The sequence below is a fragment of the Podarcis filfolensis genome, assembly GCF_964270895.1.
Source record: "Podarcis filfolensis genome assembly, chromosome: 3".
Taxonomy (NCBI): domain Eukaryota; kingdom Metazoa; phylum Chordata; class Lepidosauria; order Squamata; family Lacertidae; genus Podarcis; species Podarcis filfolensis.
In genome coordinates, this window is record NC_139606.1 from 103,253,010 (window position 1) to 103,268,742 (window position 15,733).

Consider the following 15,733-nt stretch of genomic DNA (forward strand, 5'->3'; position numbering starts at 1 on the left):
AGCCCACTTTGGCACGAAGCCTCCAGAGGGTTGACCCTGGCTCAATAAGGCTCAAGCCCCCAAAAAGATTAGATAAAGGGACCCCTGATCGTTAGGTCCAGTTGCGGACGACTCTGGGGTTGTGGCGCTCATCTCGCTTTATTGGCCGAGGGAGCCGGTGTACAGCTTCCGGGTCATGTAGCCAGCATGACTAAGCCGCTTCTGGCGAACCAGAGCAGTGCACGGAAACGCCGTTTACCTTCCCGCTGGAGTGGTACCTATTTATCTACTTGCACTGGCGTGCTTTCGAACTGCTAGGTTGGCAGAAGCAGGGACCGAGCAACGGGAGCTCACCCCGTCGCGGGGATTCGAACCACTGACCTTCTGATCGGCAAGCCCTAGGCTCTGTGGTTTAACCCACAGAGCCATCACAAATTCACACTATAAATTTATTCCAGTTTCGAGTCTGTTTAACCATCACAGCTCCTAACCGAGGAAGGGTGAGAATTGTAGCTCTCTGAGGGAGGGTAGGGATTACCGCTAGAATTCCCAGCACTCACAGCCAATCACAATTTCCAGGGAATATTCAGGTCCACAATGAAATTCCTTGGCTTCCTTGCTTCATTAGCAGGTGTGAATCTTACATATTAGCATCTATTTGTAAGTGTGCATTTCTTTTCTTCTTTGCATACCTAACAAGTCCTCAATCAGCAGAATACTTACCGGACCAAAAGTGTTAAGCCGTTGAACTGCAGATCGAAACATATAATTCCTGCATTTAGAGGGGGTGGGGAGAGAATGTGTTTTAAGTTCTTTTGAGAAGTCCTCAACTTCAGAAACGTCCCTAGTCCCATTTTTCTTTTAGCTTAGAAATGTATCTGCTCAAAAGTCAGTACAGTATGCAACTTATCAGACATTATGCAAAGCCTAAAGAATGTGCAGGAAACACACCTATTTCAATTGTGTTGTTTTAATTGGATTTTTTAGGTTTTTTAATTTAGGTTTTAATTTAATTTAGGTTTTTTAATTTAGGTTTTTTGCTTATTTAATTGTGCCTTTACACCCTCACCAAACTACAGTTCCCAGGATTTGCAGAGGTGGGGGGTTGCTTTGAATGCATAGCGTGTATGCAGCCTTGGTCATTTGGAGATTTTGTGTGTGTGTGTGTAGCAACTAACAAGCAAACTAATACATTCAAATAAAAATAATGCACTAGTGACTGATTCTTTGCACAATAACATAAGAAGATCCTAGCAGACCAGTCCAGAGGTCGATCTAGTTCACGGGTAGGCAAACTAAGGCCCGGGGGCAGGATGCAGCCCAATCACCTTCTCAATCCAGCCCACAGATGGTCTGGGAATCAGTGTGTTTTTACATGAGTAGAATGTGTCCTTTTATTTAAAATGCATTTCTAGGTTATTTTTGGGGCCTGCCTGGTGTTTTCACATGAGTAGAATGTGTCCTTTTATTTAAAATGCATCTCTGGGTTATTTGTGGGGCATAGGAATTCATTCATTTCCCCCCCAAAAAAATATAGTCCGGCCCCTCACAAGGTCTGAGGGACAGTGGACCGGCCCCCTGCTGAAAAGGTTTGCTGACCCCTGATCTAGTTCAGCATTCTGTTCTCACAGTGGCCAATCAGATGCCCAGAAGCAGGACCCAAGCCCTCTTCCCTCCTTTGGTTTTCAGCACCTGGTCTTCAGAAGCATACAGCCCGCCCGCCCCAGCCATGCCCCATGCTCTCAGTGTAAATGGAGGTCAGCCCTCAAAGCGAGGCGCTTTCATGAAAACAAACCACCTTTTTAATTGAAGCCTGCTTATTGAAATCAGCAAGAGCCAATCTGGGTTGGTGGCACGAATTGCCCTTTGTCCTCAGCCATGGGATTTGCCGCCGCTTGGAAATGAGGCAAAATGAAGGCTTTAAAATAAAGCAGGCAAAAATAATCTGTACAGGGTGGGGCAGGAGCGGGAGGGAGAAACGAGATTAGCAAAGACTGTGTACTCACTTGGTTGGAAAAGTGGGCACAGGAGGAGGGAAAAGGTCGTACTGCCCGGGGTCAGTGTTTATATCCTGCGGGGAATCAAGTGTACACAATACAAATGTCAGTAACCCAAGTTTTATTTTATTATATACTATTTAAAATACTTGTTCCCCCAATTCCTCATCACAAAGATTCAGGAGGCAGCTAACAAATCTAACACGGTAAGCTTTCTCTATGGATTATAAAATAGTAGCGAATAAAGTTTCAGCAGGTCACAAGTCAATGTTCAAATTATAACATTATCTCTGTACTGAAAGCTGAGAAGAGCGTTGCCTTCAGATGATTTCTGAGAGAAGGTGCCACAATCCAGAAGGCCCTGCTTCTTCTCTCCTCGCAGAGCTTGATTATTGGGCAGGTTCATGTGGTGGGGTCATGTGCAGGGACGCCGACTTTCTCCCCACATGACATCACACACATGTGTGACATCACACACAATGACGTCATGCACCCTTCTGTGCACACAAATGCTCACCCGGCGGTGGCAGGCTGCGGGGGATGGCAGCCTTCTAAATATTGAGGGAGGGGACTTAGCCGCCTACACAGAAATACTGAGCGCCCCTGTCTGCTTGATAGGCCTTCACACAGAAGACTGTCCTCTATCAGAAAACAGACCTCTGTTTGAGGAAGGCTTCTATCTGAAGCACTGTCCAGTCCCAGCCCAATTTACATACATGCATACATACATACATGCATGCATGCATGCATACATACTTTTTTTATTTATATCCTGCCCTTCCCAGTTCAGAAAACCAGGCTCAGGGCGGCTAACAACAAATTTAAAACACTTAATTGATGCAACAAAAAAACACCATAAAATACAGTATAAAACTTGAATAACAATAAATTCAGAATTCAAAAATCAATTTAGGGGGGAAATCCATCCAATAAACATTAGATGATCACCAGGGCTAGCTGGCTAAATTAGTCCTATTTGGGCCAGCGAGGAGACCAGGGGAGAATTACCATATTGTTCACTCTATAAAACGCACCCGACCATAAGACGCACCTAGTTCTAGAGGAGAACAAGAAAAAAAATGTTCTCTCCCTCTCTGTGCAGCACCTCTCCAGAAAAGGGGCAGGAGAAACTGAAGGGGCTCCGTTTCTCCTCCCACTTCGCTAAAGTGGCGCTGCGCAGCTCTCTCTCTCTGCGCAGCGCCTCTCCAGCAAAGTGGGGGGAGAAATGGAAGGGGCTCTGTTTCTCCTGCCGCTTCGCTGAGGGGGCACTGCGCAGAGAGGGAAAGCTGCGCAGCGGCTCTCCAGCGAAGCGAAGCCAGGAGAGCAAGAGGGATCGGTCCCTCTTGCTCTCCTGGCTTCAGCGAAAGCTGTGCAGCCTGCATTCGCTCCATAAGACGCACACACATTCCCCCTTACTTTTTAGGAGGGGGAAAGTGCGTCTTATAGAGCGAAAAATATGGTAGCTGTGGGATCTCAGAGCGGGTAACCTTCATAAAAAGGGGAGGGGGAGGGAAGGAAGGGGAATAAAAGATCAGGCTAAGTTCAAATTGAAAGCCAGGCGGAATAGTTCTGTCTTACAGGCCCTGCGGAAGGAAGTTAAATCCTGCAGGGCCCTGGTCTCATGGGACAGAGCATTCCACCAGGTCAGAGCCATCACTGAGAAGGCCCTGGCCTTGGTGGAGGATAATCTGACTTCCTTAGGGCCGGGACCTGTAAACTGTGATTATTCATGGACCTTAAGGTCCTTTGCGGGGCATACCAGGAGACCCCCCTCCCCCCAAAAAAGAGAGCGAGAGAAGTTCTGAAGCTGTCCATCAGCAGCATTCAGATAACAGAGGAGGCACCCAGGGGACTTGGCCGCGGTGATGAAATGCAGTGTATTTCTATAGCGACATTATCTAAATTTGCAAAGCTAGACATTTAACCTTTAAAGCTGAGTAATAATAATACAGTGGAACCTCAGTTTTTGAACGTAATCTGTTCCGGAAGACCGTTCGACTTCCGAAACGTTCGAAAACCAATGAGCTTAGTGAAGTGATTAATGATGTTCTACAAGGAGGGAAGATTCCAGATTCATGGAGGGAGGCACACATCACATTAATACCAAAAGCGGATGCTGAAAAGATGGACGTAAGTAACTACAGGCCGATATCGTTACTTAACTGCGATTACAAAATCTTCGCAGATATTTTGGCGAACAGACTCAGGAAATACTTAACAAAATCTATTCATAAAGATCAAGCGGGATTCCTCCCTAACAGGCAATTAAAAGATAATGTTCGGCATATACTGGACATTATTGAGTATTTGGATCTTAGGACCGACATTCCTGCGGCGATGATTTTTAAAAGGCTTTCGATAATGTTTCTTGGAGGTTTTTAATACAATGTATGAAAACAGTAGGAATAGAAGGACCATTTTTGGATGGTATTAAAGCAATATACTCAAGCCAAAGGGCCAAACTGATAATTAACAATAATCTTACTAATTCTTTTACAATTGCAAAGGGCACGAGACAGGGGTGCCCGTTGTCTCCCCTTCTATTTATTATGGTTTTGGAAATAATCGCAAATAAAATAAGGAAAACACCAAAAATAAGAGGTATAAGAATTGGAGAAAAAGAATATAAATTAAAGGCTTACGCCGATGATTTGGTATTGTCTTTAGAGGACCCAATAGAAAGTGCCAGTAATGCCCTGGAGTTATTAGAGGAATTCGGTAAATTGTCTGGGTTTAAGTTAAATAAAATAAAAACTAAGATCTTAACAAAAAATTTGGCCGAAGATGTAAAAAACCAGCTAGAACTAAAAACAGGTATTAAAGTGGTGAAAAAGGTAAAATACCTGGGAATATGGATCTCCCCGAAAAATATAAATTTAGTGGAGGATAACTACACTAAGGTCTGGAGAGAAATTAAGAAAGACTTAGATACTTGGAATAGGTTAAAATTGTCCTGGACAGGAAGGATGGCCGCGATTAAGATGAGCATTCTTCCGAGACTACTGTTTTTATTCCAGAATATCCCGGTAATTAGAGGTACGGCATGTTTTAAGAATTGGCAAAGAACTTTAGCTAAATTTATATGGCAAGGGAAAAGGGCAAGAATTAAATTCAAACTCCTCACGGATCTAAGAGAAAGAGGGGGTTTTGCAGTTCCGAACTTAAAACTTTATTATGAGGCCGCTTGTCTTTGTTGGATAAAAGAATGGGCCATTTTAAAAAACACGGATTTGTTGGATCTAGAGGGATTTGACATTAGATTCGGCTGGCATGCTTATTTGTGGCATGATAAAGGAAAGATCCATAGAGGCTTCTCTAATCATATCATTAGAGGCTCGTTATTAGAAGTTTGGAACAGGAACAAAAAGCTGATTGAAAGAGACACCCCTTGGTGGCTTTCACCAATTGATATCTTAACAATAAAAAAGTTAAATCTGGAATGTGAAAGATGGACATACGAAGATCTCCTAGTTAAATCAGAAAGAGGGTGGAAAATTAGACCGTACGAAGAGTTAAAGGATAAATTAACGGGATGGATACAATTTCACCAAATTAATGCGTTATGGTACGATCATAAAAAAATAGGAATGAGTGAAAAAAAGTCCAGGTACCAGGTGGAAATCTTAGAAAGTAATACTAAACTTTTATCCAAAATGTATAACCAACTGTTAGACTGGGATACTAAAGATGAAGAGGTGAAAGGAGTCATGGTCAAATGGGCCAGAGACCTTGGATATAATCTGGAGTTTGACAGATGGGTAAAACTTTGGAAGAAAGGTATGAAGTTCACAGCATGTGCTGCTCTCCGAGAAAACATGGAGAAAATGATGTATCGTTGGTACATCACCCCGGCAAAACTGGGGAAGATGTATAAGACCGGAGACAGCACATGCTGGAAATGTAAAACTAAAGAGGGTAATTTCTTTCACATGTGGTGGACCTGTGACGAAGTGAAAAGATTTTGGGGACAAATTTACGATGAATTAAAAAGAATACTGAAATACACCTTCCCCAAAAAACCTGAAGCGTTCCTTTTAGGTATGATCGGAGAGGAGATCAAAAATGAAGACCAAACATTCTTTCAATATGCAATGGTGGCCGCCAGGATTTTGTTAGCGCAAAACTGGAAATCTTCCAATATCCCCACCATTAGAGAATGGCAAATGAAATTATATGAGTATATAGAATTAGCTAGAATGTCACAAAAAATTAGGCATCAAAAAATCGTTAAGTTTACGAACGACTGGAATAAATTTCTAAGTTACATTGAAATCAATCTAGGTATTACCAAAATCACAGTGGGCGGAATCTAAAACCTGCGATGTAAAGAGCTGATATAATACAATCTGCAGATAAGCGATGAGTTTATTTTGCCTAAACCGAGATGGAAGGAAGTCAATTGAGTGATGTTATGTTGGTTTGTCTGTTTTATGTTTATAGGCGTTGTTTGTTGTTGTTGTTTGTTTGTTTGTTTGCTTTTTTTTTCTTTTCAGTCTTTTTTCTTTTTTGTATTGTTTGATGTCGTTTCCAAAATATCAATAAAAAGATTAGTAAAAAAAAAAAAGAAAAAAGAAAACCAATGAGCAATGGGCAGCTGGCAAAATCCATTGAGAAAAAAAGAAAAACACGCAGTGGAAGCCGTTTGACTTCTGAGGTGCATTCGAAAATGGAAGCAATTACTTGCGGGTTTTTGGTGTTCAGCTTCCGAAACATTCGGCTTCCAAGACGCTCGAAAACTGAGATTCCACTGTAATTATAATTATAATTATAATTATAATTATAATTATAATTATTATACCCCACCCATCTGGCTGGGTTTTCCCCCTCCTTAGTTATTAAAATGAATGCCCCCCCCAAATATTTTTTTTAATGAATGGGCCCATTTCTTTACTTTTACCTTATCTCTATAGGAGGCAGTCGTGGGCGCCTCCCTCGAGATGCTCCTGAAGGAATATGTCACGTGCCTTTTCTCAGCCAGCTCCACAAACGAAGGAGGGACATATTTGAAGCTGCTTGGTAGGGTCATGTCAGTCATCTGCTGGAAGATGGAGATCCTCTTCCGGCCTTCCCCTTTAAAATTGTACGTCCGCTTCACTGGGTTCAGCTGAGCATCCTCAAGAAAATCCCGGACTGGGTAGCAGCCTGGTATTGGGGTGGGCTGAAGGAAAGAAACTTGAAATCTGACCCACAGCTAGCAATTAACTTGAGGATTTCGGGATTTGTTGTACTTATTTGCTCTAGGTTGTAGGTTTTATCCTCCCTTTCCTCTAAGAAGCTCAATGCAGCAGACAAGGAACAGCATTCAAGTGTACATTCCTCTCCCCTCCTTTAAATGGTGTTCTTTAAAGCATAAACACATACTACTCTCCTTGTGGTTAAATAGCAGTTTTGTTTTATTTTGTTATTAACCGTTAAAAGATGCCAGCCAAAAACCTTTAGGGGAGTTCCAGTGTTAGAGTAAACGCATTAAAATCAGTTGGCTTCGGTTACAGTAATGTCTTGTCTGCATCTCTATTTTAATACCACACTGTTTGAACCAGGCAGGGCCAGCCTTTTTGCTGCCTGAGGTAAAAGACAAGATGGCCTCCGCTCCTTTTCCATGTGCAAAAGCCAACTGGGATCGCAGTTGACTCTTACCACAGCACTGATGAAGGGACAGCATTTTCCAGTTGTTGGCGGGGCAAGGGGAGGACAGTTAATGTAGCATACACAGCTCTTTCCTCCAACAGAGGGGAATGACCTGGGAACTGTAGTTTTGTCAAGGGTGCTGGGAATTGTAGTTCTGCAAGGTGCAAATGACAGTTCCCAGGATTCTTCGGAGGAAGCAATGTGCTTTAAATGTGCGGTGAGGATGTGAGAATGTATTGCATGCATCCATACAGTGTTATTCCTCCTCCAGTTGAAACTGATAAAAGGGGAAATTTCAAAAATGAGGATGAGGGAAAGTAAAATCTCTCTCTTCTTCTCTTTCTTCCCACCCTTCCTACACCTTCCAGCCTAGCTGTTAGAAGGCTGGCAGGATTTAAAAAGTGGTGGTTTGCTCCATCATGGACTCTCCCTACCCCTCATCCATCATAAAACAAGGGCTCTGGTTGTACTTTGTAGTGTAAAAAGTTGTCTATTTGATAAAATGTATTTACTGCTTGATGGGGGGGGTATTAAAAAAAAACATTCAAAGCAGTTCACAAAACAAATAAATCTCATTATTGATTAAAAAAACAGTCAACTATTCAAAATATTTTAAAAATAATTTAAACCCACGAAAAACTAAAAAAACAAATTAAGATGCATGCCAACATTCTACATGTCTGAATGGACTTGCCTAAACAAAAATGCTTTTTTTTTTTTTTACAGGCGCTAAAAAGTAGGGAACCTGTCTAATAAAATAGGCAGGGAGTTCTGAAGCTTAGGTGCTGCCATGCTAAAAGATCAATTTCTCAGAAATGCATAGCGAGTATTATGCAGCCCCTGGAAGAGTGGCAGTTCCACAGACTGAAGGGGTAAAAAAATGAGGTTGAAATTCACTTCCAAAGTATACAAGATAATGATGCATCCACATGAACCAAGTCAATTCGTGCGAAGTACTCCTACAGGGGGTGGTTGGTTGAAGGGGACGTACTTTATATTAGCATTCTTCCCATGTGCGTTATGCAAAGGATGGAGTGCCCTTTTCCACATCAGATTTCCACATCAGAAGGCTCACGGTAAATGAATATATTCCAGAATTCTGCTCCGATTAAGAACTGGGGCTTGCAATTGCTGGAAAAATGCAGAGCGCCTTCTAAAACTCTGCGCAATCATCTCAGGTCATGCAGTGTTTCGGTTTCCACCTTGGTGACACACAGCTAAGCACAATTAAATGAACATTATACATACCCTAAGGGATTCCCTCCACCATGCATCTCTTCCAAAATCAACTTCTTTATCCTTGTCTTTGTCAGCAACCTTCAAAGAAATCCAGATTTTATGTGCAACTTTTTACATTTGTCCATTGCTCATAGATGTACGTACTGTATACATGTTGCCTACATACGAACACAGACAAAACCCTAAATCTTCATATATGCTACAAAGCACAAAAATAAAATACATACATCCTGATCCAAGGGGTCCCAACCATGTGCATAGATAGTGCTGCTTTCCAGATAATGGAAGGGAGAGAAACCAAAGCGAGGTGTACCCAGAATTATGGCACTAGGAGAGACAGGGGCAGTATGTGCATGCATGTCTCTCATGGTGTGGATAAGCTGTATGGCATGTGTGACTTTCATGGATGTGTAAAAAAGCTTTTTTAAAAAATGGATACCAATACGCACATTGATGCAGAAGATTTTGAAGGTTATTATTCAACTGAAGCCAGAACTCTTCCTGCTGGGACTAATGAATATAAAAACAGAAAATGATTGTGGAATATTATTTCAGTATATGAACACAGCGGCAAAATTGCCATATCCACAAAGATGGAAGGACTCACTATTATCTACTATGGAGAGTGCTTTTTTCCTGGGGGGTGGGGTACGCAGGGCCCCTTCAGCTTTAGTTTGCCTACCCATGGCTTAGGACTGCAACTCCCATCATTCCCAGTCAACAAGGACTGCATTGACCGTCGGTAGGCAAATTAAGGCCGGGGGGCCAGATCTGGCCCAATCGCCGTCTCAGTCCAGCCCACGGACGGTCCGGGAATCAACGTGTTTTTAAATGAGTAGAATGTGTCCTTTTATTTAAAAGGCATCTCTGGGTTATTTGTGGAGCATAGGAATTCGTTCATTCCCCCCTCCTTCAAAATATAGTCCGGCCTCCCACAAGGTCTGAGGGACAGTGGACCGGCTCCCTGCTGAAAAAGCTTGCTGACCCCTGCCATTGACGTTCCCAGGACACTGGGCCATTCAGTTGAGGCTCCTCCCTTAAAGAAATGGGGCCTTGCCCCACCAACCCCAGCCTGTCCTTAGCCAGATGCCCACCAGCTTGCCATCTTAGGGTACATAACAGTCGTTTTCCTCCTCCCGAGTCTCAGCATGGGCGTTTGGGAACGAGCTAGAGATTAGTTGGCTCTGCCTGACATTCACAGGAGGTCGAACCTCTCTGCCTTCTTGCCCTGCCCGTCCCAATGGCCACTAGCCATCCTTGGGAACACTGAGGAAATGAAGAATGCACCCACTTTCAAAACTGGGAGGCGAAAGCAGTGCACTCCACACATGTCGAAGACCCCTGATTTGTAGGCTCTAATCCAGCCTGTTCATTAAAAAATAAATGAAAAAATACAACCATAGGGCAAAGGGCAAATTGGCGAGGGCATGAGCCTCTTCTGGGACCTCCCTCTCTTGACAGGCTTCTCTGACTCAATTACAACTTTTTGAAGGCTTGTGTCTGTTTGTGTGTGTGTGGAAGCTAACTGATTTTAATTCTTTTTGCACAAGATTATTGGTTAGTGGAATGAGAGCTATACTGAAGTGAGAATTGAGTGGGTGCTGCAATGCGGTGAGTGTAAGGACAGTGTGATCGTTGTGTGGTTTATACTGGTTTATAGTTGGGTTATAGCCAATGTTCTGCCAGCACAATGAGACTTCTTGCCCTGCATGAGGAGAAATGGGAAGTGCCATCCTGCCCTACTGCCACCTGCTCCACCAACGCTGGCATCAACACTAATTTCAGGTGAGATCTCACTTATTTCAGGCAAGATCTGTGAGATCTCGCCTGAAATAGATGGCCAGGCAGGTAGGGTGCTGCACTGGGGGCTTCTGCCACCTGAGGCAGCAGCCTCATCCTGCCAAATGGCTGCACCGGCCCTGGTTGGGGGACAGGAAGAGGATACAGTGGTACCTCGGGTTAAGTACTTAATTCGTTCCGGAGGTCCGTACTTAACCTGAAACTGTTCTTAACCTGAAGCACCACTTTAGCTAATGGGGCCTCCCGCTGCTGCTGCGCCGCCAGTGAACGATTTCTGTTCTCATCCTGAAGCAAAGTTCTTAACCTGAAGCACTATTTCTGGGTTAGCGGAGTCTGTAACCTGAAGTGTATGTCATCCGAGGCACCACTGTATGGCCCAAAACTTTTGTGTTGTGTGAATGTGTTCGTGAATGATTTTGATTAGTATATTATATGTGGGTTTTTCTGTAGAGGTTTTCTAGCTCTGTACTGCAATTGTGCCACATGCTCATCTTGAATTTTGATGGATTTTGTTGCTTTGCACATGACTTGCTTTTGTAGTTCTTATTGATTTCGCTTACATCCATTGTTTCAAAATATTTGCTGTCACTTAATTATGCAATTTTAAATGTAGGGTTATTATTTCCCCTTCCTTGGAGGTATTATAGATGCTGAATAACCATTTATCATGCTTTAGTTGCGGTTCTTGCATTGCAGAGAGTTGGACTAGATGACCCATGGGTCATACAATTCTATGATTTTATGATTATTAAAAGCCAGGCTTTGGGGGAAGGATGAAGTCTCTGTGGCATAATGGGTCAGTGTGTCTGGATGTTAACTAGGTTGGTGGTTCAAGGCTGCCCAGGGGCAATTGTAGGCAGGATTGCAGAGGGCTGGACTAAATTGTCCTCAGGATCCCTTCCAACTCTACAATTCTAAGTGCATTGTGATATTTTATTTCTGCTGCTCCAGGCTCTCTTATTTGTGATTTGTATTTAATTTTATTATATTTGATTTTTATTCTTGGGGTTATTGTGTGGCAGTAGAGACCATTGAATGAGGATGGGGTACAAATATTTGAATAAAAGAACAAACAAATAAATCCAAAGATGAGTGTATAGGATTTACCCCAAACTGTCCGCTCACTCTACTTGCGCCCCTACTGCGAGCTAGGATTTCCATCTTCTTTTGGGCATAAACTGAGTACTGCTGTTGGTTTGCACCAGAGCTACAAAGGTATCTGTGACATCACAATTCAAGGGCTCTATATTAGAGCGTTCGCTCGCAAGAGGAGAAACAGGAAGAGATAAAGCCTGGAAACAGAAAGTGGCTCAAAACAAGAGAACTAAGAAAATAGCGAAGAGAGTTAAAAAGCAGTAACAATTAGACTTTAAAGAAGAATGGGAACCTTTTACAAAGTACTTAAAGAAACAACAAAATGAACTGGACTCCTTGGCAGGTTTTGAATAAACAGTCACAAACTTTTTCTTGGTAATATATGATAGATAAATTAAGGTTCTTTACAATTTTATAATATGCAGAGAATAACATCTGATGAAAAACCAGAGAGAGGAGCTGAGGGAAGTCTGGGGGTGGGGTAGGAGGGGGGGTTCTTTTGGGGGGAGGGAAAAATGGGGGGGATGAGGATGATGTGTTTTTGATAAATTGTTATGTTGAAATCCTAATAAAAAATATTCAAAAAAGAAATGAAAAGCAGTAAGAATTAATTGCCAAAAAATATTTTTGGGGGGAAAGAGAGGAATTGCTACATATTTGCATTTATTTAAGATAATTTATAGACTGTTTGATTGTAAATAGAGTCTCTAAGCAGTTTACAAAGAACAAAGCAGACATGAAAATTGTCAATAAAACACAAAGCTAAAAACAGATTATTTAAAGTAACAGTTAAGCTAAAAACAGATTAAAACGTCTACATGCCTGAACAAAAAAACGCTTTTAGCAGCCCCCACACAGAGTGCATGACAGCAATCCAATTCTGAAGTCCCTTGTGATCCCAGCGTTATCCTGATTTTAACCTTCTGGTGAACAGGCTGTGCAGGTTTTTGCATTGTTTGACTAAAAGCGACAGTGGCTGGACAAAAGTGATGTGTGCAAACAAGACATTTAAAAGAGCCATTTCAAAATCCAGTGCCAACTCCTATAAAAAAAACTATTGTCATTTTCAATTGTTTACTGAGTAGACCCATTGAAATCAGCAGACCTAAATTTCAACAGGCCTAATCTGAGTAAAAGTAACCTGAATTAATTCCTGCATTGCAGGGGCTTGGACTAGGTGACTCTTGGGGTCCCTTCCAACTCCTGATTCTATGAATACAAGCCAATCTTCCTCCAGCAAAAAAGAAGCTGCTGCTTATCTATATTTTGAATAAAATGATGGCAATAAAGGATAGTGTCCCAGTGAATATACCAACGTCAAGATTTGAAGGTGGAGTACCAGGTGATCAAATTAATGAGAGTGAACTTGTTTCTTGAACTGTAAAGAATATGGCAAACTGCTTTATAAACTGAATCTGAAAAGCTTTTTGCAATATGGCATGGTAGTTTACTGTTAAAATGCAAAATAAGAATTAAAATCTAATCGATCATATCCACCAACTGCTCTGAGTGCTTCAATTAGCTCTTTGGATCCCAGACCATAGTTGCAAGTTGGTTTCCCAGCCACCGAGATCAGTTGCTCTCTTGCTTTGGGTGTGCCTCTTTTTGTTTGCTTGTGGGAGTCGAGGAACATGGAAGTAGCCTTATATTGAGTAAGAACACTGGGTTCATCTAGCTAAATGTTTTCTGGAATGACCAGCAGGGTTAGATAAGGGACATTCCCAGACCTTCCTGGGGAATGAACCTGGGACCTTGTGCTTGTAAAAAGCAGATGAGCCTAAATGCTCCCTTTAGAATTTGGTACATTGGAAGGCTTTTGTCGTTTGCACGCGCACACACACACCGCCAATAATCTCCCTGTGATGCAGCTGTTCTCTTCAGCATAAATGAACCGTATGAAAATTAAAGTGCATTTCCAGGGAAATCAGGGCATTTCCATCTCCAGGGGATTCCAAGGGTTTATTCTGATGATCTCTCAAAGCATGAGCAAGTACATTTCATCCTTTGAAGGGCTGCCATGCCCCATGAAAATGCAACCAGATGACCAGTCCACACGCAGCATGGTTACAGGATGACTCATATGCAGTTGCCATGACTACTGCATGCTACAGGTCCTACAGACCCTTGCCTCTCTGTGTTCTCAGAACATCAAAGGTTGCTACCCCAGTTCCCATCAGTTTTACCAGAACTGTGTGAAAAGATCTGAAATGCCTTTGTGTAATAGGCGGAACACACTTAAAATGGGAACTCCGGATGATCATTGCACAAAACCAACTAAAGCAACAGAATGTGGGAAGATTCTCGCTTCAGGTCTTCTCAACATGCAACAGTGGGGTGATGGAATCATGTGTGACCTCTTTTACACTGAGCCAAGCACCTGAACTGGGCTTGCATGCTGTTAAAAGATCTAATAAATGCTAAGAAACTACAGACTCCCAACAGAAACTCTAGGGACCTGACAACAAATGCAAAGCAAACTGAGGATTTCCCATTCTAAATTTGGCTGGATAACCTTGAAGTGTATAAGCACTGATTGATACTTCCCCACCAAGGCAAATATTACCAATATTTTAAGGTGAGGAATCCGTTTGTTGCTATGACCAATATCCTTTTACCCCATCCAAGGGCTTTTGTAATACAAAGATGATCCCACACGTCCACTTTCCAATGGAGGCAGGGCTTGAGGTCTCTCTTCAGAATGAAGAATTCCTATTGCTTCATGGTGGGGGACAGGGGGTGAGAGAAGACATAAAATCTCTTAATCTCCCTCCCTCAAGCACCAAATTTCAGCTGCCAGAGAAATTTCCTAGTTATGACGCATATGACTGAGGCCCACACTGTGATCAGTCACCATAGAACATTGTCAAAGACTTAATGGAAACCATAGAACATTGTCATAGAACATAGAACACCATAGAACACCATAGAACATTGTCAAAGACTTAATGGAAACCAAAAGGAGTAACAAACCGTGTCTTCAGACGCTTGCGCAAAATTACTGCGACGGCCACCAAGCATTTTGACTTTTAGGCTTCGTTATGGTTGGTAGTGAGTGGAACTTCTGTACATCATGGAAAACTGCCTTGTAAAGATGTGGCCACGCTTTGCCTCACTGACCATCCCCAGATGCTATCCCACACCTGTATCAAAATGAGAGGACTCATAATGAGTCACTACAGAGGCAAGGGCCAGACCTTTCCTATGTACCTCCTTGCACTCACTAGCAGTTATAATGAAGTGTCACTATGGACATTATGATACAATGTACATACTCTCAATCAGGAGGGAGCTTTTGATTTTGAAGCATAAGCAATCTGTCCACCCAGGAATGGGGGGGGGGGAACCCTTGTTTTGGGGCTTGCACCCATTTACTAGTGGAATGAGGAAGATTTAACTAAAAATATTTTAGACCACTTTAGCATTCAAGCTTCAGGGTAGCTTTACCAAGTTCAGACTGTACAAATGAAAAACACACAGAAAATAAATAGTATACGTAAGACACCGCCAAGTATGGCAAAACAGGAACCAAAGGCTGTCGGAAACAAGGTTTTTATTTGTCTGCAGAAGTAGTTCATAGCATTGGGGATTCTACAGAAAGCCATGCTTCTGATAAAGGCTAATTTGGTGTCCCTGTGATATAATTTGAAGCAGAACCTCATAGGAAGATAATAAATGCTGAGGAGGAAGGCCTCATATGAAAGGAAACATTCACTGATATACTCAAAGCCATTTGTGCCAGCACTTTGAATTGAGCCCAGAAACAGACCAGCAGTCAGTGCTTATGCTTTGAGAAATGATGCAAGTATCTGTCCACACCTCTTAGCAGATGAGCTGCTGCACTCTACAGAAGCTGAAGCTTCCAATCCATTCTTCAAGCAAACATTGTGTACAATGCTTTTCAGCTTTTTACAGTAATGCAGTCAGAGGTCATCAAATTAATGTAGTGGGTATAATTGAAAACACGACCATGGCCATAGCTCCCAACTTAGAACCAA

The 15,733-nt window shown here is 42.4% G+C and overlaps 1 protein-coding gene across 3 annotated transcripts in view; it reads right to left on the minus strand.

Moving 5' to 3' along the window:
* Nucleotides 1-14,950, minus strand: part of STPG4 (sperm-tail PG-rich repeat containing 4) — a 30,110-nt gene extending 15,160 nt beyond the window's left edge. Inside the window, exons 1-5 of one of the 3 annotated variants that reach the window (XM_083605581.1) lie at nt 14,709-14,950; nt 8,853-8,921; nt 6,874-7,134; nt 1,986-2,050; nt 703-751 (exon numbers count right to left, since the gene is read on the minus strand). In XM_083605581.1, coding sequence (XP_083461707.1) covers nt 703-751; nt 1,986-2,050; nt 6,874-7,134; nt 8,853-8,921; nt 14,709-14,756 — 492 coding nt within the window. In that variant the 5' untranslated portion in view covers nt 14,757-14,950. Of the gene's footprint in view, nt 1-702; nt 752-1,985; nt 2,051-6,873; nt 7,135-8,852; nt 8,922-11,750; nt 11,868-14,708 lie in introns of those variants that run through there. The other 2 variants (XM_083605582.1, XM_083605580.1) reach the window with 2 other exon arrangements.
* Nucleotides 14,951-15,733: the final 783 nt, after the last annotated feature.